Genomic DNA, 21,915 nt, shown 5'->3' with positions numbered 1-21,915 from the left:
TAGTTAACATAAAATGTATTATTAGTTTCAGGGGTACAATTTAATGATCCATAAGTGGCATATTAACACCTAGTGCTCATTTTTAAATGTTAAATTTGAGATGCTTTTGGGTATCTAAGTGATAATGGGAGGTAACAGTAACAAGTTTAACAGTTAATATGGGCTTGACAGGAACTGTACCAAGAACTTTACATACATTAACTCATTCTGTCCGTACAGCAGCCCTCCGAGCTAATGACTGTCGTTATTTCCAGTTGACGTAGGGGTAAACGGAGGCACAGAGGTTAGACGGCTCACGGTTGTCCTAAGTGTCAGCAACCAGAGCTTGGACTTAAGCATTCAGTCTCCAGAGTCCGCTGATGAACAAGATCTACTGTGTGTTGCTAGGAAGTCTGGACTTGGGCAGGAGGTGACCAGGGGGAAGAGTGTAGACAGGGAAGTGACCAGAGAAGTCAGGTGTGGAGTACCTCTGCATTAAGAGATAGCAGGAAGATGAAGAATGTTCCCAGGAGGCTGAGAAGGAGCATCCAGCAGGTGGAGGGAAAGCAGGAGCCTCTGGGGGGCTAGGGAGCAAAGAGAAGAATGGCAGTCAGGCAGTAGGGAAGGGCCAGTGACACTCAAGGCTGAGAAAGCACATCATGTCTACAGCAGGCGGTCAGTGGTGACTGGTTGGGAGTGGTTTTGGCAGGGTGGCGACAGCAACCTCCCAGACCCATGTTCAGGCAGAGTGGAAGGGGAGGAAGGGGAGTGGATGAGGATGGACCAATCAGGTAATTTCATTATGAATTGCAGAGCTCCGGGATGAGGGCTGAGGGCAGGGTAGGGGCAGAGAGATCATCTGTAGGCTGGCAGATGCCATAGCATACTGATGGAGATGGGGCAGTCAGGAGGGAAAAACGTGGTGCTAAATGCAGAGCATCTGAAGCACTTGTTGACCTCTGCTTTGTTTCTTTTGTCTCCGGGGGACCGGACGGCATGATAGACCATAAGCGGTAGGACCAGTGTCCTGTGACACATTGGTCAGATGCTCTGCTGAGCTGGTACCACAAGAAGGCGGGTGTCCAGGATTCACCTTTTCTCTTCCTCTCTTCTAGGTGCCGTGCTATGCATTTGATGGAGAACTCAAGAAGCATGACTTAAATCCTCTGATCAAGATTAGCGGGGCATACTTGGTGGACGACTCTGACCCAGACACTTCGCTGTTCATCAACGTTTGTAGAGACATAGGTGGGTTGGGGGTGGTGGTGGTGAGGGAGGTCTTAGAAGACTTCTCTGTCTTTGCCCTTCCACCGTTATTCCTAGTTGGGTGTCCATGTCACGGAGTCAACCCTCTAAGGAGGCAGGAAGATGTTCTCTGTGCATAAGCCCCCCTGGGCCCCCAGTCAGCTTTGGTTCCAATATAGGTTTTATCCAGACTGTATAGGTTTATCCATCTCAGTGGATGCTCTCTGCCAGACATTTTGATTCCAGGATTCTCGGGTAACTGACTTCCAGCGAGATGGTGGGAGAATGAACGGGGTGGGTGTGCCGGGGGCCCCAGACCAGCTGCAGCAGGGTGAGTCAGCCTTCCTGTGGGGGGCCAGGGGAGGACAGCCTCTGGCCAGCTGGGCGTACCTACGTCTGTGGGCTTTGCGTTGCAGGCTGGGGGACAGGGAGAGAGGGATGGTCAAGTGACCTTGGGAACTGGGTTGTGATGCATATTTTATCCTAAGCCAGCTTTGGCTTGGCTTTCTTCTTAGCTGCCAGAAGTGGTGTGGGAAGCTTGGGTGTCTTGGCTAAATTAACTGAAGGCTGTACATGGTCTTTATCTAAATAGGATGTTAAGTTTGACTAAGGCTTTGTTTTGTCCGCACTTTCTAGAACCTAGCTTGTGTGTTTTTCAGGGAGTTGTTAGTCTCCTAGACCAAGACTTGTCTTTCTGCTATGCCAGCAGCAGTTCTGTCACGAGTGAATTAGCAAATGAAAAGATGAGTTCTAGTGTTATCTTTATGTTCCTGTTCCTCACACTGTCTGTGGGACTTTGGCCTTAGAAAAGTTTGGAAAAAAAATATTAAGAATAAACTCAGTATGGGATGGTGTGGCTGAGTGGTAGGTATTTGAGTTTACGGTGAGTTGTACAAATACATATTATGTACCATTTTGATTCTTTCTATGTTTAGGGAAAAAAAAAAAAAACTGTTGTTTTAAATGTGAGTATACCACATATGTGTTTCACTAAAAGTGACCAGTGATAATTTTAGATTTTTTGTGTGTCAGGGTTTTTACATCATTCTTTTGTTCTCCAAGGACAGCTTTTAATGTTCTTTTGGAAAAAGGCAGACGAACAAAGCCTGTGTCTTAAATGGGTCTGTAGCTCAAATTTGATTATAAAGCTGAAGAGTCTTGCAGATTATTGAATTCATTTCAGTTTAGAAAACATTTAGATTTCTGGTCTTTTACCATTTCGAGGATTTTCTGAATTCGGTGGCGATTTTCTTATGAAAGTTTTTTTCTTCCTGATTATTGGCAGTTTGGGTTGAACTTCAGTGACTTTGACTCACAGTAATTTTGTAAATTGATAATTTAAAAGTTAAGAAAAGTGGATTTACCAGTTTCTGTCCAGACCTTCTCCCTCCCCAGGAAGTTGCCTGGGGTCACAAGCCATGTTGATAGTGACCTTGAGACCCTCACGAGCAGTTGTGGGCTGGCTCTGTGTATCCTCTCTGCACACTTGGGGATCTTGCCTCCTCTTTGGCCTTCAGTAAACCAAGGGATCTGCTAATGCCACGGGGAGAAGAGGCACAACTGGTACTTGATGTGGACTCAGAGCAGCCCCTGGTAGAGTTGTGCTGCACGGCCTTTCCTTTTCATCGGCTGGTATGGCCTCCTGCCAGACTGGAGAAGATAGGGCACCCCCTCCCCCACCCTGCGCCCCGACTAAGAAGACTGGGCCATAGTTACTCCTTTGTGAGGGACGTATTTTTTGAGGCCATCATGTGTGAGGCCCTGAGTCCCAGCCCTGGATGGAGCTGCGGTCAGGTACAGCACCAGTCACAGGCCAGGGATGCAAGTGAGCCTGTGACTGTGTACAAGCAGAGTCGCGGATCGTCTAACGTCTGGCTGTTGTTCTGGGCACATCTAGATGTTCTTTAATCCTCCCACGGACCTTCGGGAAATGCACCTGGCATTGGATAGTTGTGCCATTAGAGCAAAGTCGCAGGGACAGCAAGGGATGTTTCTAAGGCCTGGTCCCAGAGCTGTATGTAGGTTCCTTCCACGAACCTACCCGTCTTCCCACCAGTCCACGGAGTGCCTGCGTTTTCTAGTTGCTTATGGCTTGGACAAGGGGATAATACTCAAGTTAGTGTGTCTTCAGGAAGGGTGGGGGGACTATGTACGTTCCTTGAGTACAAAGTATGTGACAGTCCCTGTTTCTCATCACCTCTTCCTGCCAGGAGCAGACTGAGTCTCTTGCCTCTGCTTCCCAGTGGCCCCGCAGGCCAGGACGCATGCACTTCCTGCGTCCGGAGAGGTCACCGGTGCGCCCAGAATCTCTCTCAAGCCTGACTTATTTCTGGGTTCCAAACTTCTACTAACTTGTGTTACTTTGAGGACTTTCAGAACTTTGAGACGGAGGTACAGTCTGACAGCGTCACATGGGATGTCTTACAGACTCGCTGCGGGACCCCAGCCCGCAGCTGCGTGGCTGTCCCGCCGGCACAGCTGCCTGCCTGGTGAGAGGGGACCAGGCCTTCGACGTTGGCCAGCCCAAGGAGGGACTGAAGCTGGTGAACAAGGACAGGTGGGTCCGCGCTGGGGCGTGAGTTCCTGCAGATGCTCGTCTGGCCTGTCCGATGCCACCGCGTCCTGGATTGTGCCATAGATCCTGGGGCCTTGGTGGACTCCTTGCTGTGGCTTGTTCTAGCACGGAACTGGTGGTGTATCAGGCCACTGCTTTGGTCCACAGAAGACTCTGGAGCATAACCTAAATTTAAAAACGTTTGGGAGGTTTCTATATGTGTGTCTGTGTTAGTTTGCCAGGGCTGCTGTAACGAGAGGCCGTAGGCTGGCTTCCGCAGTAGAAACTTACTTCCTCTCCGTTCTGGAGGCTAGGAGTCCAAGGTGATGGGAGGGCTGGTTTCTTCGGAGGCCTCTCTCCTTGCCTAGTAGATGGCTGCCTTCTCCCCGTGTCCTCACGGGCTCTGTTGGTCTGTGTGTTTGTGTCCTGGTCTCTTCTGATAAGGACGCCCACCCTATCTGGTTAGCTCCACGTCCCCACCGCCGCCACGCTCCCATGGCCGCATTTTTACTTCCTCTCCTCTGTATAAGCCTTGTCTTCGAACCCAGTCACATGCTGAGGTCCTGGAGATTAGGGCTGCAAAGTATGAATTGTAGGGGGACACGATTCAGCCCATTACGCTGTCCTGAGTGACAAGTGGGTGACTCCTCACAGGGGAGAGGGAACTTTGCAAAGCTTGGACACTGAGTGAGAGCTTGAGCTAGTCTGCAGAGAAGAGGAAGGCCATCTGTTTTCGGCGGGTCTGTGGCCGGCGCACCGGGAGCGGCAGGCGCGTCCCGCCGGGAGACCCCCGCGCACTGGGGCGGCTCGGGCTCTTCCTGGCTGTGGGAGGTCACGGCGGCTGGGGCGCTTGGCTGGCTTCAGGTTAGAGAGGGAAAGATCTTGGCTTCCACTTACAAAGTTATTGTTTAGAGAAGAAGCAGTCGTGCAGCCTCGTGGACAGAAACGCGCTCGGCCTGCTCCGCTGTGTTTATTTTGTTTTCTTCGATTGTTTATAGTGTTTTCTCATTTGTCTTACTCGAGTAGCTTTTCTTAGTATTTAAATTTACACATTGGTCACTTTATTTATTTTTAAAAAGAAAATAGCACTCATTGAAGTTTACTTGAAATCAGCTTTTTAAAAATGGAAATTGAAGGTATTTCGTACTGTGGCTTCCTTTATAGTTTAGTGTTCTTTCTGCTACCCCTGGCCCCCAAACGAGTGAGCGGCATGAACACTCAGGGCAACACGTCGATGAGAATGGAATTCATACTTCCATAACACTCTTTTCTCAACGTGTATCATGCAGGCTTGTCCTGAGTTATGTGAAAGAAGGGGCCGGGGAGCTGGACTTCTGCGACGGTCACAGCCCGGCGGTGACCATCACGTTTGTGTGCCCATCGGAGCGCAGAGAGGTGAGTGGCTGTCCACAGAGGACTTCCTGGCAGCGTGCTCGTGTGGGCTGTCTAGGTGAGCGCATCTGGGGCTGGTGCGGGATGCTGGGTCTAGGGCCGGAGAGGGGGAGCCAGAGACAGTCAGGGCAGTGGAATTCCAGGAAGACTTGCTTCTGGTGGTGGGGGGAGGCACTCCTGCCTGCGTGAGGGTCTCAGGGGAACAGCAGGCTGGGGCTTGTTTCTCCTTCCCAACCCGGAGGGGCCCCGTGTGTGTTGATGCCTGTGGTATTGCATGTCTACGGAGGATGGCCTTTTTTAAAAAATTTATTTGACAGACAGAGATCACAAGCAGGCAGAGAGGGAGGGGGAAGCAGGCTCCCCACTGAGCAGAGAGCCCGATGCGGGGCTCGACCCCAGGACCCTGAGATCATGACCTGGGCCGAAGGCAGAGGCTTAACCCACTGAGCCACCCGGGCGCTCCGAGGATGGCCTTTTGTTCTGGTTTGTGTGAGATGATTTTAAGTGATTCATGGAAAGATTTTGAAAATTTATATAATAATGCTGATCTGAATGAACATTTGAAAAACCACATGTATAATCTCAAACCTGTGATTTCCTAGCTAGTATTTGTTAGAATGAGTAAGGTGAAAATAGCTAATTAATTGGTTTATAGAAACATAGTAAGAGGTGAGCGGAGCACGTGGTGTGCAGGCCTGGCCGAGCTTCTGCAGGCCAGTGGCCGGAGTTTGGGGGCTTCTCAGGTGGGAGAGTCCTGGCCGGAAGGAAGGTGGTTGTTTGAGGGTCTTGCCGTGAAGTGTTTCATCCCCTCCTCCCACACTCGCGGGCGGGCCCCTGACCCTGTTCCCTGGCTGTCCGCTCAGTTCCAGCACACTTGTAAACTCCTTGAGGGTAGGGCCGGGGTCTGGCTGTCCTTGGGCCCGTGCCCGGCCGCGTTGCACGTGTCCGTTGCTGTTCGAGTGTTCTAGCAGGTGTGGGGTGCTGATGGAAGGGAGATAGCCCCCGGGAGGAAGGGCAGGGCTTTCCTCTCATTTATTTCTGTCTCCTCTTAATAGAACGAAGGAGGAGGAGTTGAATTCTTTGGCGAGGGAAGCGAGCTCCCCCTCCCCACAAACAAACATGGAATTTGGTCTGGTTTCGTGCTGGCAGCTGGCCCGTTTTGTGTGTGGGGGTTGTGGAGACAAAAGTGTAGGCCAGGCCAGCTTTCCACTTCGTGTCCGCAGACTTGCAGGGCCACGTGGCGTCCGCTCAGTACAGACCTGACTGGCCAGCAGACGACATGCGTTCTGAAGGTGAATGTTAGGGACGTTGGCGGACACGGTCCATCTGCACCTGCGGATGCGGGGTGAAGTTCTTCCTGCCCGATGAGACAGACGTTCTCAGCTGGCTGGGCTTGTTGTGCGGCCCCTTCCTGCTCGTCCAGGGAGAAGCGGTTCATTCCACCCCAGTCAGGGGAATCAGGAGTCTGGGAGTCCCTCCCTTTCTTCTCCGTGGGCAGCTGGTGGTGTTGGGAAAGGAGGCTGCTTTGTTATTCATGGAGCGAGAGGTTCCATTTCCAGCTTAACCGTTTGCCGGACAGATCTGGGTGACATACGACACCTGAACACTCGAGGGTTTCTTTAAATGTTTACCAGGCTCATGGAATGCCCTTAGGAGCTGGAATTTTAGTAAATGTTCACGTTGTCATATAGATCTTCTTAAGAAAGCTTTATTGAATTTACATACTGTAGCATTCTCCTGTACAACAGAGTAACCGAACTGTGCGACTGGTGGTGTGATCCTAACGCGAGAGTATTTCCATCGCCCCGAAGAAACGCTCTGCTCGGGGGCCGTCCCTCCCTCCGCACCCCCTGCTCTGGCAGCTGCTAGGTGACCTTCTGTCTCCACGGAGTTGCCTTTTCCTCCCTGATGAGCACATCTTGCACTGGGGGGCCTTCTGTGCCTGGCTTCACCACTCGGCGCTTAGCGCCCCATTCCCAGATGTCTGGTGTCCCCAAGCCAAGTAGTTAAAGCCTTGATTTTGAGTCGGACAGAACTGGACTTGAAGCTCTGTGTCATTACTAAGTTGTAGCCCGTGTATGTAGTCCTGACGCCTTGTCTTGTGCCTGGTGCGTGGCTGGCGCGGGCAGCATTGGCCCTGGGGTGTTTCTGGAGGTGCGAGGCTATTCCTGGTACTAAGAACTGTCTCACTCGTTCTCCCAAGGATGGTTCAAAGGGCGACACTGCACTCTCTGGTCAGCAGTGATCATGTCCTTCCCTGTCCACACCAAACACGAGCATCTGAGCTCATGTTTGTAAAAGCTGGTCTCTGGCAGAGTTAGGGTTTGTAGCGGGTCATGCCCTGGCTTCCCCCAGCGCAGGAGCAGATTCAAGGACCAGTGAGGTGTGCCCGAGGCCCCTTTGACAACCGGAGCAAAGGAGTTACGGACCATCTCCCCAGACACACCTACGGCGACTTCCGCTTAACTTGTGGGTTCGTCTGGCCCGTTCCCTACTGCTCCAGTAGAAAGGAGGGAACAGGCCGCGTGCCTTCTTGAGTCACGGCTGCGTGTGGAGGCTGTGGCTGTCAGGGGACGTCGAGTCCAGGCTGGGCTCCCTGGGTGGACCTTGAGTGTGACTCCTTTAAAAGAGACAGAAATGGTTGCAAGTAAACAGGGTGTTTATATGCCCGTGATGGAACTGTGTTGAGGTGGTTCTTGGTCTGAAACAGGAATGGAAGAACATAAAAACCTAACAAACTACCTTTGAGCTTTTCAGAAGCATGGAAAATCTGCATTTAAAAACATTAGTTTTGGGGCACCTGGGTGGCTCAGTGGGTTAAGCCACTGCCTTCGGCTCAGGTCATGATCCTCGGGGTCCTGGGATCGAGTCCCGCATCGAGCTCTCTGCTCAGCGGGGAGCCTGCTTCCCTTCCTCTCTCTCTGCCTGCAGTTCTGCCTACTTGGGATCTCTCTCTGTCAAATAAATAAAATCTCCAAAAAAAAAAAAACCACATTAATTTTGCTCCTTTCAAACCGTTCTTGATAGGGCACCATTCCCAAGCTCACAGCAAAATCGAATTGCCGCTACGAAATCGAGTGGATCACTGAGTATGCGTGCCACAGAGATTATCTGGAGAGTCAAACCTGCTCTCTGACCAGCGAGCAGCATGACATCACCGTTGACCTCCAGCCACTGCGACAGAACAGAGGTGCGGGGAGCTCCGAAAGGAAGCGGGAAGGCGCACGTGTGCCAAGGGGACCACTTCGCCTCTGTCCTTGGGCGGGTGTTTCCAAGAGGGGTTCGGGTACGCCTGAGGTGATGCCCTGACCCTCTAGCACCTGGGGACACAACAGAGCCTCTGCTCATCGGTTCCCCTTCCTTTAGGTCCGTCCTCCTCTTACTACACTTCAGACGGGAAGGAATATATGTTTTATTTGAATGTCTGTGGAGAAGTCGAAGTACCGTTCTGTAGTAAGAAAGATGCCGCCGTTTGCCAAGTGAAGAAGGCTGAACCCTCTCAAATCAAAGTAGCTGGAAAATACCAGAATCAAACCCTCCGGTGTGTAAACAGTAATTTCAAGTGCATTGTGTCTGTTTTTGTGAAACGTAGCTGACTCCCCTTGTCACCTTCCTCCTTCCGTTTTCCATGAAGGAGCCGGCAGGTCCGCTCATCCGCATTCCTTCCTGTCTGACATAGGCAAGTTGCTGTTTGTCACCGACCCTGGCTTTCCAGTAAGACCGTGTCTGTGAAAACGGTTCGCTTTATCCTCTGTTTTGTGTAAGGAATCACACTGTAGGAAAGGCCTTTCATTAGGTTAAGAGTTGATTCAGCCTTTGTATTTTAAAATACATTTTTCTGAGGAGTTCTGATTTTTCTCTGGCCGTTTGAGAATCTGAAATGCCATTAGCGTTACATCAAAGTTTGAAACAATTAAGGAAACGCGCTCAGTACAATTCCTGTGACCCGTAATTTGGTAGTCATCTTCACAGAAGTGTTAGGAAAACGTAGCTCTCTGCAAATGGGCGCTGTCCAGGGTCGCTCAGGTGAGAGCGTGTTTATGGCAGTTGCTAGATACACTGTGTGTTTCTCTGGACTTATTTATTTTGTGCAAAATCCAGAACGAGTGGAAGAGTTTTCATGCTCACAGCAAAACCTTCAGTGCTTTCTTCCCGCCAGCTATTACTTTGAAGCAGGAGGACGACAAGCCCATACATTTGGAACTCATTTCCTTTAGACGTTTTTCCCCCAGCTGGCCCGAGAGCTTGCTGTTTTATGTCAGTGCTGATGGCAGAGGGTATGCAGAAGGCTTCATGTGGAGACGCGTAACGATTCGAGCTTCTTTCTCGGTTCCCCCAACCCCTGTGTCTGTGTCGCAAACATCCAGGTACTCCGATGGGGACCTCACCCTGATCTATTCTGGAGGGGAAAAGTGCAGCTCCGGCTTCCAGCGGATGAGTGTCATAAACTTCGAGTGCAACAAGACGGCAGGTGAGCGCGGGCGACACGTCCTCGCCCGTGGCCGTGACGGGAGCACGTGTGTCCTCGGGAACCGCGTGCGGACGGACCAGGCAGACGTTCTGCTTTGGACGTGGCCCCCTCTGGTCCGCAGACTAGGTTGCTCTGTTGGGGTGGGTAGGAGCGCCCCTTCTACCCGTCCCACCCGTGACACACACATCCTGTTTCCATCTTCCTCTGCTGTTTGTTTTGGGAAGGGGCCCAGCCCTGGGCTTGCTGGGAAAGCATTTCTTTCTCGAATTCTGGCTCGCACCAGAGCGTGTGCCGGTCAGCGGGGTGGGTTCCCCCCCACCCTCGAGGGGCAGTCACTAAAGAGCCCTTCTTTTCTGAAGGAAGTCTCAAGACGACCCTTTCTGCAAATGAGCGACCCTGTGGTAGAGGCGGGGTATGGGGGATCACAGGAGGTCACAGGGCAAGTTTGAGTGGAGCTTTTGGTTTTACCGAGCAATGAGGATAGGCTCTCTTGAGGTCACAGTGGTGCTAGCGTTTCAGAAAGCTGTGCTGCAGTCCGTATCGCGATGCTCCCGGGCACAGTCTGCATCTGCGGGGAGGTGACGGGGTTCCATAGTTACCAGAGGACTGTCACACTCGTCAGCCTCTAGGCTGGGACCCCAGACGCGCACAGGCAGGCTGGGCCTCTGCTTGGAGCTTGTACTGGAGCCGGCCTGCTTGCAGTGGGCTGCACCGCCACAGAGGCTCCAGAGACCCCGCGACCCCGCCGAGGGCCAGTCGTGATGAGGCCGGTTCCTGTGCGGTTCAGCAGGAGCTCGGGGAGGGTAGCTGCACACGACGTAAACTGTGCTGGAGGCTCGTGTTGGTGACGGTGAAGGGGGTCAGGGAGGTTGTGATTCGCACCAGGCTCTAGTACATTGCCTCAGCGACAGGCGAGGAGGGAGCTTGGAGTAGAGCGGATGGGAGGCTTTGAATCACAGTGCCCTTCATTCCTGGCTCCCCGCCCCGCCTCGCGTGTGCTTCCGGAGTGTAGAGGGGGAGACGGCACGGAGCCTGGAGTGCGGGTCGTGCCGGCCGGACCAGGGCCGCGGGCGAGTATGGCAGCCAGGACCCTGTCGGGAGGGAGTCCTCGGTTTGGCGAAGCTGGTCGGGCTGTTAGGGAAAGAGGAGGAGCTGCTCGGTGAACGCCGTGGCTGAGTCACAGTTAGCCAGGCATGGAGGTCGGGTGGCCATGGGGACTGGTCTCTGTGGCAAAGGGAGCGGCTCACGCAAAGGCCTGAATGTGGGCAGGTGTGACTAGGTCAGAGCTTCAGATTCTGGACGTGGCTAAAGACCCTCAAATGGAGGGTGAGAAGCACGTAAGTCCTGTGGAGAAGTTGGGTTTTCTGTAGAAATCAGTGTGGAGTCCCCAGGGCTTGAGGTGGAGGGTGAATGGCTGGTTTGGGCGCGTCTCCCGTGTGGTTTGAGCACCCCGCTGCCCTCCTCAGACGCCCCGTCCTTCTTCCGTCCTCCTCTCCTCTTCAGGCTTTGAGGGGACTGCCTCTGAAGTATCTCCCTTCCACTGTGTCCCCAGGCCTGGGAAGTGTGCCCTGCTCCTCATGCTGTGTCCCCAGGCCACCAGGCCCCTTGGCGCCCGCCCTCCCCTGCTGGCCGAGCTGCTTCGCTGTTGGCCGACTCCTCTGGTTCAAGTCTCCCTCCGACCTTGTCTTTACCCCTTTTGGCCCCGTTCTTTTCTGGGCTTTTTATAAATGACTTGGCTGAGATCTTTGCGCGCGCACTGATCTCATTTGAGCATGCTGGGCTGATAGAATAGTGATCTAAATAGATCCCAGCAGGTGAGGAGGATATTGAGAAGGGTACAGAGTCTGGGGCGGCTGGGATGAGGCGCCGGCACTCAGAACTCGTGTGGAACTTGCTGAGGGTGAAGGAAGCACCGATGGCCGCCTTTCCCTCCTCTTTCTTTACCGCTAACGGTTTTCAAACATACACATAGAACGTTACGGTGAAAGTCTATATGCTCACCACTCTCTATTCAACAGTTGCTAGTATTTTGGCACATTGGCTTCATATAAACTTTACGTCAGCACCGATGGGTCAGAACGTCCCACCCCACGTCCGCTCCTTCTTGTGAGCTCGGCCTCTCGCCGGCCTGACAGGGTTCACAGAGATGTCCTCATGCAGAAACTTAGTGTCGTCCTAGGCTGTTTGAGTTAGGAGGGTGGCAAGAGGACCGGACAGCGAGATGTTAGAGGTTTTGTGAGAGGTTTTGAGCCTACTCTCATGCTGGAGGTGGTCATAAAATATTTATGACTCCTTCCAGCTCTGTGATTCAATTTCAGACTTTGGAGCAAACTATGTACTGTAAAAGTTACTGCATTATTATTTCGTCCAAACTTAAATTTAGAGTTCTTAGAGAAAAATCCCTTGGTGGATTTTGTTTATTTGGATAAATGTAATAATGTAATTTTTTTAATGTGAATGGGTGTTAATTGGTTACGTAATAGGATGTGGTTTATAGTTTTAACTTGTATGTTCTAGAATTATATATGTTCACGATTCTAGGGCTTAAGTGTTTTTAAGGCCCAGAGGTGCGTGCATTCATTCTTCAAGCCCGTGTGTGTGCACATACACACAGCCCTTTGTTCGGCAGCCAACATCTAGTTCGCTGTAATGTGATACTTACTATTGGGGATCTTGTCAGAGAAGGATATGAAATCAGGTTTGTTCTTTTTTTTTTTTTTTTTTTTTTTTTTGGATGAGTGATATATTGGAATAGGCTGGTACGAAGCTACCCACAAATTTAACTGGCTCACTGTGTTAAAGGTTTATTTTCTTCAGTTCAGGGCAGGTCATTGGAGGTGCTGGCAGCAGGGCTCCGGTCCGCGGGCCTGTCTCATGCCTCCCATGCCATGGTGTTGCTGTCTGCAGACTTGGCCTCCGAGGATTCTGCAGAATGGGAACAGTATTTTAAAAAAAAAAATGGGCTAGAGCTAAGTGGCATAGCCCCACCTCGGAGGCCAGGAGGCTGGAAATGCAGTCTAGCTGTGCAGCGAGAGGGAGAATTAAACTGGTCGGGTGAGTGGGTAGCTTTGTCTTTGCTGAAGCGTGAGGTGGGACGATAGTGTGGGCGGAGAGTGACTGGGTTCCACGGCAGGAACTCGTTTCCCCTGAGCTGGGTCGTTCCGGCTTTATCACTCTTCTACAGTTCACTGGGCGGTGAAGAAGGAACGCGAGTCGAGATGCTCCCCAGTGACGAAAACGGGTGCTCCCTCCTCAGTAAGGTTCAGACACAGAATCAGCTCCAGAGTGGGGCTGGATACCCGGACCAGGCCTAGTGTCATTTAATGGTTTGTAGACTTCACCTGCTCAAAGAGAAACGCGGCGAGTGCTCCAGGTTTGTGGGAAACACAGATCTGTTCCACATCGTGAGACGCAAACCCAGACAGACCCAGCGGGAGGAAGCCGTCCGCAGCCACGTGGGCGGGGTGACCTGCGGAAGAGTTCCGCTGCGGGTGGAGGGAGGGGCCGACAGTCGGGGATGGTGGGTCTGGGTCGGGGCGACGGTGGGTCGGGGCGACGGTGGGTCGGGGCAGGCAACGGTGGGTCGCAGCGGGTCACAGCCGGAGAGGGAGGGAAGCTGGGAGTGCTGCATCTTAAGAATGGCTTCAAGTCCATCATTTAAGAGGAAAAAAAAAAGGAAAGAAAAAAAGCTCCGCAGTAGTGTAGGGAAGTATTGCCTTGTGGTTATGGTTATGAGCCAGACTGTCTGGGTTTGAGTCCTGGCTCCTCTGCTTTCTAGCTAGGAAACCATACGCAAATTGTTTAACCTCCCCTCCCCCCCCTTAATCTATAAAAGTGGGGCTGGAACTGTACCTGTGCCATGGAATTAATATGCCAAGATCTGTCAAGTCCTCAACCCTGAGCCCGCTTTATGCAGACCGCCCCCCTGTAGCCCTTCGATGCTCGGTGCCTGGTTCAGGTTGTGCTCCGAACACACCGGCTGCTCTTGCTGGTATTATAATTATCGTGTTTATAATATTAAAGATTTAAGAGAAGTTGCAATCAAAACATCATTTGCCCTTGGTACAAAATATTATTTCCCTTTCCTTTAGAACATTGTGCACTTCAGGGCACCAGACCTCAAGAAAGGCAAATCATGCAGGAGGTCCAGAGGAGAGTTGTTAAACCATCAAGGGGTGGAAAACAGAGCTCTGTGCCAGCAGTCCACCAGCTTGGAAAGACGAGGGGATATTTCTAGTAAGGGAAAAATGACCAAAGTTTGCCGAATCCCAGGCTGTGTGGATCAGGGCAGTGGCCCAGGAAGCGCTGGCTCTCAGGCTGGAGCTGAGCCATCAGGGCCCCTGGACGTGTGGCATCAGGGCCCCCGAACATGTGGCGAGCGGAGCATGGGACCCCGATGAAGGCCTGAGGGTCAAGGATGCTGGGATGTCTGGAGGCGTGCCTTGGGCTCTGGGAGGGCACGTGGGCCTCGGCACTTCGATGGGGTGGCTATCCCCAGTGACCCTTTTGTTTCAGCTCAGAGATGAATCTCAGGGAACGCGCCCTGCTCGCCATTGCATCAGAAAGCCAGCGGCGCTCCTAGAGCTCTAGCTCTGGTCTCCGTCCGCCTGTGGGTGATTCCCTTGTTGTCTGATGCGGGGTCCACGCACAAGTCTGTTCGGGGCTGACCACAGCCCGTGCGTGGCAAGCCCTGCCCGGGGGCTCACATGTTCCTCGTCAGGCCCCCGTTTCATGCCCACGGCGAACGTGTTGCGAACGGCCTGATGGCTTACTGAGACCCTCCTAAAGGTGGAAGGGACAGAGGCCTGCTACTGAGGGGTTGGGATTGTCTGAGACTCCAGAGAAGGTGTCCAATCTCTGACACCTCTGATGTCTGGGGCTTGGCACTGCCCTGCTGGCAGCGTGGCCAGTGGGCTGACCGGGTTTTGGTCACATAATGGAGTGCTTGTTTTTTCCCTTCTCCAATTGCACAGTTAACGATGGGAAAGGAGTGCCCATATTCACCGGGGAGGTAGACTGCACCTACTTCTTCACGTGGGACACCAAGTACGCCTGTGTGAAGGAGAAGGAGGATCTCCTCTGCAGTGTGACTGATGGGAAGAAGCGATATGACCTGTCGGCGCTGGCCCGGCACTCAGGTAGGGCCCGCACACCCCGTGGGGCTCCGTCCGCCTGGTCACGGGAACCTTCTCTTGCCTCTTTCCCTATGAAAACCTTTGGAAATGCTCTTCCTTTTCTTGAACTGTCAGCTGATTGTTTCCTGGCCTCTCCCCCCCCGCCTTTTTATGCAGCAGTTACACAAATTATTAGGAATGACGCTGAATTAGGAGGTAAAATACCTGAGTTTGAGGTTGGCAGGACTGTTCTAATTGGGACGCCCTGGCGAATCTTATCCTAGTTTAGTAAAAAGGGCCACGTCCCAGGCCTTGAACTTTGTGATTAGAAAGTTTTTAATTTTAGATACACGTTCTTGTTGCTAAGAAAGGAGATCTTGAAAGTTCTCCTCACACACACACACGTACACATTTGTATCTGTGTGTGGTGTGGATGGTAACTAAACATGGGGGCACACAGATCAAGTCACAACGTTGTCCACCTGAAACGACTACCGTGTTCCATGTCACTTACATCTCAGTCAAAAACCGTCAGCAGCGGAAGTTTAGAGTCCTACAGCAGCCTGCTTCAAGTGGGCCGTGTTTCCACCTCACCCCTGGCCTGTCGGGCTTCAGGGTCGGAACCCAGTGTGGCTGGGTTCACTCTTATTTTGACCCCCATGCTTTCCTCCTTTGTTAAGACAAACTCTCTCTGAAGTGGGGTCTGCATTTCCTGTGCAACCTCTGATGCTTGTGGGGCTGAAAGGCAAATGGGCTGGGAGCCCTCGGATGCCATGTTCCTCGCTGTATCCGAGTGAAGAGGTCTGTCCTTGAGACCCAGCTTCACGGTAGAGACTGGCCGAGCAGGAGGTAGTCTGCTCTGCAGGTGTCGTGGGGCATAGGCTATGTGACAGGTACCAGACCGGGTCCTGGCGAACATGACCCCTGCCCCAGGCCTTTGAACTTCATGGGGGTTGGGGAGGGGGTGTGTGTCGAGAGACCGAGTGCTAAGAATCGGGGTTCCCCACGGGGAAGCTGAATCTAGTTGGGACATTTTTAGTTTTGCCCTTTCGGCAGCCCTGGGATTAGGTGTAAGTGGAAGCAAATTGCATCTGTGCAGATAATATCTGAGGTAGAATGCTTGCCTAGAGTCACAGAGTTACCCGTGCCGTGGGAGTGATGACTCATGCACTCTGAGTCCTCATCTGGTTGGGACAATATGATAGTAGAAGGACGGATTCCTCTCTTGTAAGGAGTGTCGGAGAGCTGCTTTTTGACACGAGACCTCTCTAAATGTTCAGGTTTGATGAACTACCTTGGCAGCAAGTGTACTTTGCACGTTAGTCACTCAGCACCTGGTCAGCTGGGAGTGGTGCCGTGGTTCAGTGCTGGTACACACGTGTTTGCGAAGAGCTCGGCTTGGTGCGGTGGAAAGAGAACACGGTGTTGTGCTTGGTCCTGAGTGAGATGTCTGCCTCCTGCAGGCCTCAGCTTTGTCTCACTAAGCTGGGTGGTACTGTGAGAGCCCTTTGTCGGGCACTGTTGTTTACATGCCACCGCGTACAGACACACACAGGGGCCGGTGAGCAATACAGAGACACATGCGCTCACGCAGCCGACGCGTGCCCCCCCATTGGGCTCTCCAGGGACCTGAGCATTTCCTCAGGATCCACACAGACTGCTGAGGTTGCCTCAGAACTCCTTCCTTGCTAGCTTTAAACAGTTGTCCTGCCTTACAGCTTGTCAGCTCACCCCACTCCCCCGGCCTTGTCACTGTTTGTCTTTGCATGGCCTCCTATGGGCTCTTCTCAGGTGTTGACATTGGCACATAGCTCTGCAGAGTGACTGTTACCCTGACGAGTGGTGGCCTTTCCCTTCTGAACCCCAGCATCCTGTCTGTAAAAGGAGTGCCTCAGTCTCTGTATGCCCTTCACACACATTTCTAACTCATCTCTTTGGCCACTGCTTGTGGGTCACCTCCGATTCAGGGTCCTGCTCTTTCCACTCGGCGCGCACGCCCTCGATCTTCTGTGAAGTTCTGATTCTGTTCGTACGTGACTGGATCACAAGATGTTTGAGCTCAGGGACCAGTGTGTTTTGTTATTTTCCTGAAACAAAGCATGGCCTGCACTAGGTCTGCTGGTGGGGAAGTGGGGGCAGGTGTCTTTGACCTTCCTGGTGGTCGGAGGAGGGCGTGGGACCGAAAGCGTGGTGCTCGGCCAGGTGCGAGGCACGGGTCGCCATCTGGATGTGCTTTTCCGTTTCTGATCTCACACTTCGGTGCTTGGGAGAGTCTCGCTGATTGATTCCCTGTCCCTACCTCGTGGTAAGGCTACTCTTCTGAGGAGGTATTGGGGCGTGCTTTGTTTCTGTTCCATGAAGAGAAGCCTGAGGAGCTCAGTGAATTTCTGTGCCTTTGGTCTGCTGCATCCAGAAACGTGAGTACTGGGGTTTAAGGGACTACATGCTTGGTGAGCTTTGGGTCTTTTCCTTTGGCTTAATCACCATTTATGGTGTGACTCACAGAGAAATAATCATTGCCTCTGGCTAAAAGAATTTTTTTTTCTTTTAAAATTATAGAAGTGGAACAGAATTGGGAAGCTGTGGATGGCAGCGAGGGGGAAACAGAAAAGAAGCCCTTCTTTGTTAACATCTGCCACAGAGTGCTGCAGGAAGGCCAGGCCAGAGGCTGCCCTGAAGATGCGGCCGCCTGCTCCGTCGGTGAGTTGTGGCCACACTGGGGCCCACGGTGCTGGTTTTCCCAAAGGCACACAGAACTCGGCTGCATCCGGTTTGGAGCAAGTTGGAGAATCCTCCTGTGGTTTCTGCCGTCTCCTCTCTCTGGGTTCCGCGTATCCGGGACGGGGAGGAAAGGGACTCACATGTAGGTAACTGCTCGGTGTGCTCTAGAAACTAAGTGCTCCGCTGCCACGGAGTGGCCAGAGCCGTCTGAGGTGAGCTGCCCCTGTAACCGGGGACAGAAGAAGGAGCCAGGCTTGGAGTTACTTGGTCATCTTTTCCCTTTGTAACTTGGAGAATAACGTTGCCAGTTCTTGTATGAAACTGATTTTGAGTTTTTAACAGCTTTACTGCCCGTGACTGTTAAGTTATGGCTTTGGACGAGTGGCGTCTCATCGTATTCTCCATAGAAGAGTACTTGTGCCCCTTGGGTTCCTCCTGCTGTAATTCTATCGGTCCCGTGGTTTTCCTGCAGAGGCTTTGACGCAGACGTTTTGCACGAGAGTTGTCTGCCACTTAAGACTCCCCTGGAAAATGAGAGGCGGGGGAAGTAATCAGAATCTGTTACAAACATTAGATAAAGAGTTGTGAACCCAGGTTGGGTTTTGGGAATTACCCCGGTATTCCGAATTGCTGATATGTCTCCCGAAGCTGGTCCGGGCGCGCCCATGCCTCTGTGTAAGCAGGGCTGGGGACGGAGTTTCAGGGCTTCATAGTAAAAGTCAACTGACTCAAGAATGAAGTAGTCACCTGCCTGGCTTGCTGGACAGGTTCAGTTAGTTTCTGCTTTGGTCCCGGGACAAACTCTAGCTTCTTGGCTGTGCTTTCAAAAGACCTGTGTTTTCAGGGGAGCAAGGCCCTGGAAGTCGGGGAAGGGTGTTACTTTCTGGGATGGTGTGACATGCACGCTTGCTGTCTGTCTCTCGTGCCCACGGAGCGAGATGTTGTTTATCGTTACTGCTCTGTCCCAGTGGGCCTAGAGGTGGCCTTGGTGTCCTCAGTGTGGCTGCCACGGCCTGGCCAAACCTGTCCCTCGAGAAAAACCCACCGACCACGGCGCCAGACTGGGCGGGCTGGGAAGAGGTCACAGCACCCTGCTGGGTCCTGGCTGACGCGTTTGTACCTCTTTTTTTTTACATCGTCATCATTTATAATTATGTCTTCTGTTTTCCCTTTCTTCCAGATAAGGATGGATTTAAAAGTCTAGGCAAGTTCGTTTCTTCTCCCACGAAAGAGAAAGGGAACCTTCAGCTCTCCTATACCGACGGTAGCGACTGTGGCCACAAGAAGATAACGACTAACATAACACTCATCTGTAAGCCAGGTGAGCCCTTTTGAGAAAGGGGAGAGGCGACATGTGCTGGTGGCTTCTGTCCCGGGTGAGGCTGCGCCCTTCATTTCTGTTTCTCACAGGCCACTGCCGAGAGGGGGAGGTAGAAAGGGTTCATACCACACATTCCCAGTTCTAGAACCTGCAGAGGCGGTCTGTGGATTTGAGCCCCCAGCCCCCACCCAAGACCAGTCCAGAAATGGAGAAACCATATGGTGTCGAGAGCGTCATGTTGCAATTTTCCAAATGAGTTATGGGTCTCAGTGCGGCTTCCTCTTCCTCGGGACTGATACTGCGCGGCTGTGCGGCTGCTTTACTTCCTCCAAAGGGGGAAAATCGTAAGCGCTTGAAAAATGTTGTACGTGATCTCACCCTTTAGAGACAATGCTCTTCTTCACTTATCTATATTTATAGGTTTACATTGTTTAACAGGGTCAAAATCTGTATATGTTCGGAATTTTTTTTTTAAATGTTCCTCAAAACGTGGCATTTCGTGAATACTCTTCTGTGTTTTGCGGTCATAGTTATAATTTTTAGGGACTTCCTCGTTGATAATGGTTGGGTCTTAACTATTTTTAACCATTTTCCCTATTGTTGGATTAATAGCGTGTTTCCAGGGCTGGCGATTGTGCTATCGCAGGTCCCCTGTCCGCCTCCTGTTGAAATATTTTCTTTGGATAAGTGCCCAGCTGTGGGAGATGGTCAAGGGCTAGGACTATTTTTTTATTTTTGAGTGTTTTTTGAGTTGTGGGTGATATATATATAACACAACATTTACTGTTTTTAAAAAACTGTAGTAAAATGCGCATAACATGAAATTCAGCATTTGGCCTTCCTCGGGTGTCCGGCTCAGTGGCCTGAAGCACATTCCCGGTGTCGTGCTGCCATCGCCACCGACTGTCTCCAGAACTTTCTCATCTTCCCACTCTGTCCTCACTGAGCACGAGCTCCCCACCCCCGTCCCTGGCAACTGCCCTTCTTTCTTGCCTCCACAGGTTTGACTACTCTAGGAACCTCATGTCAGCGGAATCCCAGTATTTGTGGGACTATTTTTAGTTGAGGACCGATTAGTGATCCATTTGTCTTCCTCACTGACAGGTGATCTGGAAAGTGCCCCAGTGCTGAGAACCTCCGAGGACGACGGCTGCTTCTATGAGCTCGAGTGGCATACAGCCGCCGCCTGCGTGCTGTCCAAAACGGAGGGCGAGAACTGCACGGTCTTTGACTCCCAGGCAGGTGTGTGCGCACACACCACCTTGGTGGGGTGCCCTCTCCAATGGCTTAGATTTTTTTTTTCTTTTCGTAAATATTTCCTGTGGGAGTTTAAGAACTACTCCACTTGAGAACTAGACTAATACTGTTTCACCAGAGTCCTGGTGTCTGTGGAGATAATGAGGAAGCTACTACGTCTTAGATGCATGGTAGAGGGCAGTGTGCACTGAGTACAGAATGTGAGGACCACAAGGAAATGAATGGTGTTTGGACAGGCTCTTTGCATAAGTTAATGGCCTAGAAACCTGCCTTTGACTTTTCAAGAAGGTCACTGTGTTGTGGTCATCTAGCTTCACATGGACTGGTTGGTTTTTCATCGGCAGTTTTGGACCTTCAGTCTGGTTTTAGGTTAACGCGGTAAAGTGGACATGGTGGTGGCAAATCCATCTCCAGGGGAGATGTCCGCCAGTTCCGTTCCTGTGGCCTGAGGGGAAAACATCTTTTTGGCCATTTTGCGGCTCCCTGTCAGTGGCCGGTTCCTGGGAAGATTGTCTTTGAAGCTGTGAGCCTGGGGCCACCCTTCTCAACTGTGGTCTGACTGACCTTACATATGGCGTCATTTTCACTCTTCCTTAGGGTTTTCTTTCGATCTGTCACCTCTCACAAAGAAAAATGGTGCATATAGAGTCGACACCGACAAGTATGAGTTCTACATAAATGTTTGCGGTGCGGTGTCTCTGAGTTCCTGTCCGCCGGGCTCCGGAGCCTGTCAATTAGCCAAAATGCAAGTAACTTCCTTTTTAGTTATGGACTTTCCTTAGATATCTCATACTGACAGATGTTTTATTCAGGAGTAGGTGTGTTCTCCACAGACATCATTGCTTTTCAGGGAGCGTGCAACTCTAAGCAGCCCTGGCCTCAAAAGCAGAGGATGCCAGGAGCTCCATTTCCTGGAAAGGAAGCAGGCCACACGCACACTCGGAGTTTATAATACCTTACTTCAGCAAAGCTTGCATGTCTCGGTTGTTAGATACGCACATGTTTCTCTGTTCGGTGTGGTAATAGCTCAGTGGGGGTGGTTGTACCTTAAGCCAGCTATGCTGAGTGTGGCCTTGGGTTCTGGTGTGGGGTGAGGCTGCCCTTTGGCCCCACCACAGACCCCGGTGATCTGTAGCCCTGGGTCACGGACATTACCCCCGCGCCCCCCACCCCTGCACTGCGGTGGCCTTGCTCCGGGTCACAGCATGACAGCCCTTCTGGCCCTGCTGTCCTTCCTAAGAGATGCTTGTTTGCTTGTTTTAGTGGTAATAAGGTTTGGAACTTGGGACTGAGCAATGCTAAACTGTCCTATTACGATGGCATGATCCAGTTGAACTACAAAGATGGCACGCCCTATAATAATGAAAAACACACACCAAGAGCCACATTGATCACTTTCCTCTGTGACCGAGAGGCCGGAGTTGGTGTACCTGAGTATCAGGTAGGAGCTGTGCGGCGTGAGCGCGCATGGGCTTCCGTCACCAAGGAGAGCCGAGAGGGAGAGAACTCTGGTCTCGTAAAGACAGGGGGCAGGACAACAGTGGGTGGAACAGGGCTGGTGACTTCTCTGGAATGAAATGAGGTTCTAACCACAGGTGAGGCGTGAGCTGTGGTCTTTCCTGGGGAGAATCCATCAAAGTGTCTGGCTCCCTGAGATACAGGACCCTGTCATGGGCCCTTTATTATGAAGCAGAGCTATTATTTGTCTGGTTTCTTGGCCAATCAACATCTCCTATGATTGTAATTAATCTTTTTAGAGTTGCCAGGATACGTAGGCACCATTCATCCAAGCTGGTTATTCTTTGGACCGTGCACCTCGGTGGTTACCCGCGACCCTGTTGATTTTGTGTACGAAACTTGC

The 21,915-nt window shown here is 51.9% G+C and overlaps 1 protein-coding gene across 1 annotated transcript in view; it reads left to right on the top strand.

Moving 5' to 3' along the window:
• IGF2R (insulin like growth factor 2 receptor) overlaps window positions 1-21,915 on the top strand; it is a 95,644-nt gene that overhangs the window by 33,786 nt on the left and 39,943 nt on the right. The window contains exons 5-16 of the mRNA XM_082729508.1: window positions 1,095-1,227; window positions 3,652-3,781; window positions 5,068-5,173; window positions 8,198-8,360; window positions 8,537-8,711; window positions 9,538-9,641; window positions 14,615-14,779; window positions 17,315-17,455; window positions 18,657-18,797; window positions 19,902-20,039; window positions 20,652-20,799; window positions 21,318-21,495. Of these exons, the coding sequence (XP_082585634.1) occupies window positions 1,095-1,227; window positions 3,652-3,781; window positions 5,068-5,173; window positions 8,198-8,360; window positions 8,537-8,711; window positions 9,538-9,641; window positions 14,615-14,779; window positions 17,315-17,455; window positions 18,657-18,797; window positions 19,902-20,039; window positions 20,652-20,799; window positions 21,318-21,495 (1,722 nt within the window). The remainder of the gene's footprint in view (window positions 1-1,094; window positions 1,228-3,651; window positions 3,782-5,067; window positions 5,174-8,197; window positions 8,361-8,536; window positions 8,712-9,537; window positions 9,642-14,614; window positions 14,780-17,314; window positions 17,456-18,656; window positions 18,798-19,901; window positions 20,040-20,651; window positions 20,800-21,317; window positions 21,496-21,915) is intronic.

The sequence above is a fragment of the Mustela nivalis genome (genome assembly GCF_964662115.1).
Source record: "Mustela nivalis genome assembly, chromosome: 5".
NCBI lineage: Eukaryota > Metazoa > Chordata > Mammalia > Carnivora > Mustelidae > Mustela > Mustela nivalis.
The sequence above is the reverse complement of the archived record's forward strand: the minus strand, read 5'-3'. Positions and strand labels throughout refer to the sequence as shown.